The following is a 10722-nucleotide window of genomic DNA, read 5'->3' as shown; positions in this document are numbered from 1 at the left end:
TGGACACCCGAGAAAACCTGAACTCTGTCACAGCCAGCCAGGTTCCTCAGCTGGCTGTGAGAGCGGGCCAGTTTGCAGGTCACATAGCGCTGAGGCTGGTCCATGACCACCTGCTGCAGATGGACCTGAAGAAGTACAACCAGCTCATACGCAGCCACGTGGTTCAGATTAATGCAAGGGTCAAGGCTGTTCAGAGGGTGAGTGCTCACCAGTGTCCTTGTAAATGAAGATAGTATTTACCTTGTTGAGAGCAGGGCTGCAGAAATCAGGAGCAACTTGACCATTGCTGATATATCAGTATTGACATTGATACAATGATGCCAATACAAGTTTTTAAAAAAGGAAACAGAGAAGAGAGAAACACACTTCGACCATGTTATGAGTGTTGATGTTACATAGTTGGTCCACCAGAGGTCATTCTGAGCCTTCGCTGTTGACAACATGTAATTGGAATGCCAGAAACACAACAACTATCTGATTACAGGCCTGTACTTCAAAGCTGGAATTCGTCCTATCCAGGTAACTAAAAGGTTTCTGTATTACAAAGAAGTTTCACTTCTTCTTCATTTTTATTTATATAGCGTCAAATCACAACAGTCGCCTCAAGGCAATTTATATTGTAAGGTAAAGACCTTACAATAATGCAGAGAAAACCCCAACAGTTAGACGACCACCTATTAGATAGCACTTGGCGACAGTGGGAAGGAAGAACTCCCTTTTAACAATAGAAACCTCTTGCATAACCATGATCAGAAATATGCTTTCTCTTTCTAATCCCTGTCAGTACTCTGGCTGCAGCATTTTGGATCAACTGAAGGCTTAATTCCAGTAGTCCAACCTAGAAGTACTAAATGTATGAACTAGTATCAACATTACTTTGAGAACGATGTTTCTAATTTTAGAGATATTGCACAAATGCAAGAAAGCATTTTGTTCAATATACACACTGCAGGACATTTGCTGGTCAAAAATGACTTCAAGATTCCTCACAGTGTTACTGGAGGACAAGTTAAGCCATCTATCCTAATGGCATATCCCAGCTACCATGGGGAAGTATACCTTGACCAGGACAACAGTCTGTTGCAGGGCTTATGTAAGCATGTGTTATGTAAACAGAATTGGTTTAACACAGAAACCTGTGGAACTCCATAATTAACCTTGGTGTGTGAAATAAGACTTCCCATTTACATGAACAAATTGTACTGTATTAGATGGATATGATTCAAATCAATGCAGCACACTTACAGCATGCTCTAATGGCTGAAATAAAATATTATGGTCAACAGTATTGAACGCTGCACTGAGGTCTAGCAGGACAAGAACAGAGGGCATAAGAAGATCATTAGTACCCTTCACTAAAGCTGTTTCTGTGCTGTGAATTCTGAAACCTGACTGAAACTCTTCAAATAAACAATTCCTCTGGAGATGATCACTTAGCTGTTTTACTCTTTCAAGAACCTTTGAGATAAAGGAAGGTTGGATGATAGAGATGTGATAGTGAGTCTGAGAGATTAAGAGTTGAGATATTAGGTCTAAGTCACACAGTTGGCATTTTGCCGGCATTTCTTTCTGCCTTCAAATAGACTAAACTTTATTTATATTGCAGCTGTTTTCAGTCTTATAGTCTTCAGTCTTAGCCTGGATATGCTAAGTTCGCTTTGGGCTCTGAGCAGAGTCGGGCAAAGCGTAAACGATTAATCCAAGACTTAATTAGAGTAAAAACTACATGAAACTTACATTTTTATTTTATTAATTAAGGACTCATTAACAACTACATAAAAAGGAAACGTTATATTTAGTTAAATGAAATCTATTTATCTAGTTGAAAGCAAGTTGGAGAGATGTAGAGTAACGTCACCTCTCTTACTCTTTTGCCCAGACTCTGGTCAGATCTTGCACGTCCAGTTACCAAATTGAGTTTATTGTGAAAACTAAATCACTCCTGCATATTTGTCTGCTTCCAGTTGCAGCCCCAGCTGTTGCCCAAGACCCTGACTGGGCAGTGGTTGGTCATGGCCTCTGGCTCCTACAACCGTGTCTCTAACATATTGACAGCTGACATCCAAAACAGCGACCTGGAAAACGTGGAGATGTGCCGCATGATCAATGACCGCATCATGACGGTAAGGCTTCCAACACTCAGTAATTCTTCCTGAGAAATTCTGTGGAAAATATGGATATATCTTAGCAATTGTTGCTGTTATTGTAAATATTTCCTTCTTTTGAACTGATAATTATTAATTCAACTGGTGAATCAACACAGCTAATGAGGTGTTGGCTTATAAAGTGGAGACAACAATGAAGCTAAAGCTAAGCTGCTATCTGAGCTTTTGGCCAAAGGATTTCATATATTTTAGTGTGGTTTAGCTACTTTTGTGTCATATTTAAAATGGAATACGTCATATTTTATTTTGCTGCATTACTTTTTATCTACTGTAAAGTGCAATAGTATTCAAGGTAGTTTTCTTTTTAGCTGCTAATTGCCTCCTTTTATATGACAGAAAAGTCTGGTGACCCAGAACACTTTTAACAAACTCCTCCATGTTCCTCCTCCTGTTACTATAGGTGGAAAGGAACTTCCTGTCACCCTACGTTTCTCCGATAGACAGCCCCTTTCGCCACATCCTGCTGGGCTCCGGCCCCCACACCCTCAAAGCCCTGACCAACCACCTCGACGCTCTGAAGTCTGCCAGCCCAGAGGCCAACGCCGAGCTGTTCCGCAACAAGCTTGCCCAGGCGACCTGGACCATTCAGGCCTGTGCCAACTCCCTAGCAGGGGACATCTGGTCTCTGGATAATGAAATCTAGAAAAGTCCTTTGCCCTCCCTTGTTCATGGCTTGGCCCTCTTATTACAACAGGCGGTGTGACAGCCAGTATGATGGTGTGATTAACAGACAGTTTTTTAATGGATTTCCACAAAGTCATCACATCTGTTCCAGTGTTAATTTTCCTTTTTCTAAAATTTTCCATAAAACCAATATATGATATGTCATGATAGAAAATATGTGAGCCTTCCGCTTAAAAAAACTTGCACAAAGAAAAAAACAAATCTTGAATTTGAACCTGTGGTATTTTAAATATCACGATCTTCAATACTTTGGCCCTCATCATGTCATGCCAATATCATAGCTACAAGCCACTGAGCACAGATGGTTGGTGTGCCAGTGGTTGGAAAGTGGTCCTGCCATCTGAATCCAAAGACGCTTCTGAGGCACCGCGTGTTGAACGAGTTGAGTCGTCTCATTTAGGTGATCCAGGTTTCACGTCCATACAGTAAGGGGCTGTTGACACAGGGCTGCTACACTTTGATCTTTGTGTGGTCAGTCAGCACTTTATTTTTACACACCCTGCAGGACAATAAGGCCACGATAGTGTTTACCTTCCTGAGTCATCAACTGAGTTCCATATTAAGTGAGAGGGTAGTGTTGATGGTAGAACCCAGGAAAGTTATTTTAACTGCACGGGTGCAGATATTCATAGTGATGGAGGGAGGGGTGAGGCACAGATGTTCATCTTTTTTCTGGCTAACAATGAGCCCAAACTACTTACTCAAAGATTAGAGGATGCTCGTCAGTCTCTGGAGGATAGCCTCAGTGTGGGCCACGAGGGTAAAGAGCATCTCCCTGATTAAGTACTATCCTGACTTTGGTCTTCAAGCACAGAAAACAGCAAATGTGACTATGACTTTGACCTTTTTGGGTAAGGACTAATTAGGATCTCATTGTGTGCATATTTAGCTAAAAAAATGACAAATACTGTAGGAGGAGTAGCGATTATTGATTATGAAAGGATGGACGGACAATGTATACCTCTGGCTTAAGCTTATCCTTTGTCCTATACCATGGAGAACATCAGTCCTTTGGCTGGATGAAATAAAAATGTAAAATAACCATCACAATATCACTTTAGCAAAAGCATCCCAGAGTACCTGATATTAAAATCAGAGGCCAGAGCTTTTTCATGTGATGGATCATCTAAAGAAGCACAGTTTCTGAACCATCGTTTCAGGTCATAAAAATTCACTATCATTACCAGCTGTTGCTAATGTCTGGATTAGCTGGGATGTCTTCTTGTCCAATATTGTCTGGAAAACTTTAAGCTAACTGCAGTGGTTTCATCCTGATTTGTTTGAAAAAATAATAAAGGTGGCACCTCACTCTTCTCTTTTTATTGCATTTGTTAAACCTGCTTCTGCTTGTTTCACCTTAAAGTACTGCAATTTTAGCTAAAATTGGAAGAGACCACTAGCCTCAACAGTGTAGGGGAGTAGGGCACGTGAAGTAATGACTACTGTATTCTACCAAAGATACGATTTTACGACAAAAAATGCACTTATTTGGGTACATATATGGTTTCAAGGTGTAAGGTTTAAGAGCCCATTTCATCCGGCCCAGCTGATCTGTTCCATCTTCAAGCTCTACTATTGAAGGAATTTTGGCTTTAAAGAAAGGAGTGTTACAAACACTTACCATGGCCACAGCATTGTGGTCCAGTATTATTTCCATAACTAATCACCACTCTACACTGTGGATTTAGTTTGAATGAATAAAACTACATTTTACCTTTTGATGAATTTGTTGAGATTTCCTTTGTTCCTTTTTTTTGTTTCATGTCTCCAATGGAGAGCCGAGCTTCTGTATGCTGAAAGAGGTTCAGATAATTTTCTTGTTTTCTGTTAAAATCAAAAGTTGGTGAACTTGGAAAAAAAACGTAAAATTCCTTTGTGCTTGCAAATTGTTAAAATATTCAGCTAAAAAAAACAAATAAACTGTGAACACATTTTCTTGGCCTTACAGTTTTCTTCTTCAATAAACACAACTATTTGAGTTTTGCTTAATTTTTCACATTGAGGTGTAGTAGAGGTGAGTGGACTCATCCAAATATCACTAGTATCGATACCAACACTGTTATTGGTATTGGACTGATAGTAACACTAAGTATGTAGCCCACTGAAGTGTGTTAAATGATTTAAAATAAAAATGAACCTCAAATGTGCAATGTAAAAAATGCCTATTTTATTTATAGCCTATGGAATATTTAAATGACCGAAGTCGAAAAACAAAGTTTTAAAATAGAAAAATTATATATTTTAAACTGAAGCATGTAAAAGATCCTCGATGGCGTAGACAGATAAAGTAAAGCTGGAAATTGGCTGAATATGTTCCATTTAAATGTGAATTTGCAAAGTCTGACTTTATGCAACTTAATAGTTAATAAGTATTCATGTCAATGATTAATTAGTTTTTCGTTTCTTTTTTGTCTGTATTAAAGCCCATTCATTTAGTGTCCTTTTTCAAAATGATCCCGTAAACACAAAAAGCTGCTGTGACACAATTTGACCGGAAGATGGACACAAAGTAAAGAAATCGTTAGTGCATCATTTGGCATTTGTGCTTTTTCCAGCGTGTTCAGGCAGGTGAATTTAATTCAAATCGGACCGTCAGCGGCTCCTAAACGTTTTATTCTCAATGACTTTCGGAATAACGTACGTCCGAAAAAGATTGTTTGTTATAAATGAGCTGATTTGTCATAAAAACCTATCATCTATGTTAGTTCACAGAGTGCGTTCACCACCACCAAATCATAGCGCATTCTTCTAATGACTTGGGCAGCTTTTAATTGTATCAGGGTATAAAATCAAGGGGAACAGGAGCTATAGGTCCTACCTCATTCCCTATCCCTGTTGTTCTCTTTAAATACACCCAGTTGTTCTTTGTAGGAATCTCTGTAAGTGAAATATCTGAACACGTCCACAGAGGCTTCATTTCAGTTTGCAGAGACAACTGTCAGCAAGGTGGTAGCATGAAAAATCTAAATGGGAGAATATTTCTTTAAGAGTGGGCTGACAGAGTGAATGCGCAACAGAGATATGAGAAAATAAAAGACGTCTCACTTCGCTACTTATTCCTGCGGTGAAACAAACCAACCTACAAAAATGAAACACTATGTAGTGCTTTAGTAAAAAAGGGAAATGACTGGCAGATCGCTTGAAACATAACTTGATAGATAGATAGATAGATAGATAGATAGATAGATAGATAGATAGATAGATAGATAGATAGATAGATAGATAGATAGATAGATCAGGCACTCCTCACTGTGCCTTTAGTGGCTCTGCCATTTTTAATTGTATGTCATAATAATGTAAAGCATGACTGTGTTATGAAGCGATACTTATCAGCTAATTAATGAGTGAGCAAGCAAGGTGACTATTTCCTCAGTTCTATAATTAAAATATCATGAATGAGACAATCAGTTGACTAATTGGACCTTATTTATTTTTAATAAAGCCTTCCGTATTTTTGCATGTTTTTTTCATTTTAATATATATTTTAAATGCCTCCTTATGCAAATACAAATAAATTAAATACATAAATACACATAAATTCAGATAAATGAAACAATGACTGCTCTTTAATGGAGTTATCCATCGGTAAACGTATAGAAGATCTTTGTGTTGTACAAGGACAGCGCAGAACCGACGCCAGCAGCCTCTGCATTCATACCCGGGCAGTATTTCGGATACTGCTGCTGTGTAAGCATTCAGCAAACTTTCATCAGCTTCATCCACTCCACAGGAGAAGGAGCTCTCGGGGATGCCAGCACCTCTTCATTTGTAGAAAGTTTTTTGGAGGCCAAATCAATGAAATAATAGTAACATTAAAGAGAGGGCTACAGGAGCGTAAGGTGACAGGAACCGAGACTGACAGGTAGGTGCACTCATGAAACAGAAGTGACTAACAGAGTAGTAAACTTTACTTGCAGTCTTCATTTAGTTGTGGAAATGTTAGCTTCGCAGTTAAAGTTCAAGTACTTAGTTGTCAGACGGCCACTTGTCCAGGTCCTCAAATGCAACGCGAGCCGGTTAAATAGGCTTGGTGGCGGGAAGGAGGCAGCAGGTGAGAGCTGCTGTCACCGAGTCTCTGTTGTGAAAGCCCGGAGCACTTTAGTTGCAACAACGCAGGTCACAGAGGGGGCCAACCTGACCAGCTTGTACATGTACGTGAGTTTTATATGCGGATAGCTGTCTCAGGGTCCGGGCAGAGGCTCAGGCGAGGAGGGCACCCAGGTGTGCTTAGTTAGCCTAACAGGTCCTCTTTACTGAAGCAAGTCACATAGAAGTATGAAAAAGGCAAAAGGTGATGTCAAGTGTCTATAAAATGTCTATTTTTCTTAAAGGTAGTGTGTTTCTATACGCGCACTTGACCTGTTTCTGCCTCTTTAACTTGCTTACACAGCGATACAAACATTTCTGTTTAAGCTCTGACTTGGATAAATACAGCACACCTGACCAGTGAAGGAGTCACGCAGCACATGATATCAATGCCTACACTCACTGCAAATGTATAATTACACAGTCTAGAATGAGGAGTCTGTGTAGGGATTTCAGCCAATGCATTCAAATAGTTAAATAAGATCCGCAAACATCCTCCAGCCCTTTGCTTGTATATAAGGCGCGCGGCAAATGAAAGGGAAAAACCGTGATAAAGTGTCTTTAGTAAGTTGTTTCAGCTTTGATGCACATTGGCATTGATGCCCCCAAGAAGTGGAACACTTTTTCTTCCAAAAGATGTTCCATAATTTAGTGTTTTCATGACATCCATAGGTCCTTAAATCGTTTTACATTGATGGTCACATACAGCCCACTTTGATCTTAAGTGGGCCGAACCACTGACACACCCCTTTCAGTCAGTGTAAAGACCTTTGATTACACATTTAATCCCTGAGATATTTAAATATAAGACAAAGAAGTGCAATTTCAACAGCAGAGCATACATTTTTGACTTTTAACTGTATTTTCATAACTTTTCCTGCTGATAAATACATCTCTCATAGCCATTCTTACTAAAATAAAGTAATGAAGTAATAGGTATACAGAGCTGCCAGAACTTTTTCTTGAATTTTGCACATTTATTTCTTATGATTTCAGTGTGAGGAGCTGTGCTGACACATTTCCTTGATTTATTACAGCAGTACTTATTTTCTACACGTTTAAACTCGGGGATTAAATGTGTAGAAAAAGTGAGATGCATGTTTGAACTTGTAATTCTTTTTCCTATATTAAGATATCTGAGGTAAAGGAGGGTTTCACTAGTCTGGCCCACTTAAGATCAAAGTGGGCTGTATGTGCCTTCGCTGGTACATAGTGGAAAAAACAATAACACTTCTGTCATTATTTATCATTTATTTAATTACTTTGGTGTAATATGGACGTCACCGGGGATGTCTTTATCCTTATCTTAGGAAAAGCTGTAAAACCTATGAAAATACAGTTACAATTTTATGCCCTCCTTCACATTGCCGAAAGCTATCCAGTGGGCCAGATTCGTGTCTTCTTTGTCGGGCCAATTCTGGCCTCCGGGCCTTAGGTTTGACACCCCTGCCTAAAATCATTCAGTGCCACCTCCTTCCATACGGATGGTTGTCTTGTCATCCCATCAAGACAGAACAGTTTCATTATGGGATGTTGAAACGGCCTGTCTCGTCTCGTCAATCAAACCAACCCTTAAGAGTAAAAAAGAAAAAATGCATTGAACTTCACAGAGTGAAACTATGCAGCTCAGCCTCAGCTCTTGTTCCCACTTGCTGTACGTTATCTTCCCGTCTTCCGCTTCTTTCTCTCACCCACATGCGTGCACACATGACAAACCCCGGTGTCGGATAGGAGGCCTGAGGGCAGCAGAACAAAGCTCGCTACCCTCTACACTGTAAATCTAACCTCAGCTGACCCGGACTCTGCATACCACAAAACACATACACGCGATACCTCCATTATGTGTCCTTTCACTGCAGATGCACTCTGTAGGCTTCATGTCTGCACTGCTCACACACACCTGTCACATCGCACACGTTCTTCTGTAATAGCTGTCATTATCTTTGTAGCCTGTGAGGAGGGTTTATAGCTTTATGCTTAGCATTATGCAAGGCATTTGCACATAAGTGATTTTTTTTTTTTTTTTTTTTAAGTGGCCAATTGATTTTAATGGTTTGACAGTAAAATCAAAATGAGCCTCTGTCTGCTGACAAAGTCCAGGTCAGGTTTTGACATCTGTTATTGTTGTCATTGGAAATCACATCAATCATGAGTGTGAACTCTTATTTAATATACATCTGACTATTAAAAACGCGTTAACCTTTTTATGGTTTTTCTCATTTTCTCACAGGTGATATGTGAGTGATACATAAGACTGATAACAATATCTGGGGATTTTTCTTTTTCTTTCAGACACATGAAACAGTTTTGCTAAAATTTGTTAGGGATAGTTATTTGGTCCTTACTGAAATAATGTAACACAATTTAGGTAAAAAAAATCAACTTGTCCTGTTGTCACGTATTACTTGTTTATGCACGGTTCAACTTCTTGTTCTAAACCTGCTGCCAACAGGGAAAAGTGCCCTCTGGTGGACAAACCACTAATAACATGGTTGAAGGGTGTTTCTTTTTTTGCTTTTAAAATTTTCATTCATTCGCTGGTAAATGAAAATTTATCAGAAAAAAAAACATTAAAATGTTCAGTTTCCAGTGAGCCAAGAAGCTAGACTTCAGACTGGCCTGGATGCTTTGGCTGTGACTACATCTTGTTTGCGGCAGGCAGCCAGTCAGAATAAAGGTGACTCAAAAGGAGCGGCGATGGCGCGAAAACTGCTTTTTTTAGACCATAGATGCATTTGTTCAACACGGAGAAGATTAGAGTCACCCTTGCAGTTTCAGTCAGACTTCCTGTGGTACAACTGTTGCTTGATCAGTATAACTGTGGCCTTCACACATTATTATTATTATACAACAAGCTGGGGCTCTCTTTTTTTACCGACCGCATATGTGTAGCTTTACAACACACTGAGTCTGTTACTGCACAAAGCACCTGTTTGATTCGTGATGATGTGAAAGTTGAGGTTTTTCTGAAGGAGATGCACAGCTGATTGGGTATAAAAATCCAACTCCAGCTAGTTCTGTAAAGCCTTTCCATTAATACACCATGACTGGTGTTAGCAGTATGGCTTGCACATTTTCCATAGCACTGCTCAGTGGTTGCTATTTGCAATTATAAGTTCAGTTGATTACAGTACACGTACTATAACATATTCAGTTACATTTGCATGAAGCAAAACCACATTAACTCCAAAAACTGAGTTTAAAAAAAAGCAGTTATGCTTTAACACTATAATTTGCGTAGAAAAGATTATGATTCCTCGTATCTCCTGCCTGCACCTTGACCTCCTCACTCCTCTGGCTTAAATTTGGCTACAGCTGCTTTCACTTTTAACATGCTCAAACTTGCAGGCAACTCTGTAGCATCACACACTGTTTGAAGTAGATATTATCAAACCCTGGCTCCCACTGAGTGTACCTTTTTACTCTATGGTGTCACATATGTACGTGCTGTCACATAAGTTAATATTGTTTTATGCTCTGCTGATGAGAAAGTCCTTGTGCTTTGCAGATCCACATGCTCTCAGCAGCTGATAAACTTAAATACTTTTTTCCTTTTAGTTTGCTTTTGTATCGTGTTGTGTTGTTATTTGTTAAGTTTCTCATCTAATTACTTTGAGGATGTTCTGTTAGTTACTAAACTAGTAGGACGTGGATGGCAGTCATATGACATGAATACCTTTAACTGACACAAAATCAGTCATGCTCTTCTCCCTCGGGGCTGATCTAGTAACAGACAGGACACATTTGTACAGCTGCCTGGGTGTAGAAATTGAAAGAACTAAAGATA

General features: G+C 39.4%; 1 protein-coding gene across 1 annotated transcript in view; it reads left to right on the top strand.

Annotated features, from left to right (window-relative positions):
- Positions 1–4783, top strand: part of LOC102290396 (transferrin receptor 1a) — a 12992-nt gene extending 8209 nt beyond the window's left edge. Inside the window, exons 16-18 of the mRNA XM_042214304.1 lie at positions 1–197; positions 1965–2123; positions 2566–4783. Coding sequence (XP_042070238.1) covers positions 1–197; positions 1965–2123; positions 2566–2808 — 599 coding nt within the window. The 3' untranslated portion in view covers positions 2809–4783. The remainder of the gene's footprint in view (positions 198–1964; positions 2124–2565) is intronic.
- The last annotated feature ends 5939 nt before the right edge of the window (positions 4784–10722 follow it).

Source organism: Haplochromis burtoni, unplaced genomic scaffold (assembly GCF_018398535.1).
Source record: "Haplochromis burtoni strain Fernald_Lab_line unplaced genomic scaffold, NCSU_Asbu1 Contig_546, whole genome shotgun sequence".
In the NCBI taxonomy this organism is placed as follows: domain Eukaryota; kingdom Metazoa; phylum Chordata; class Actinopteri; order Cichliformes; family Cichlidae; genus Haplochromis; species Haplochromis burtoni.
The sequence above is the reverse complement of the archived record's forward strand: the minus strand, read 5'-3'. Positions and strand labels throughout refer to the sequence as shown.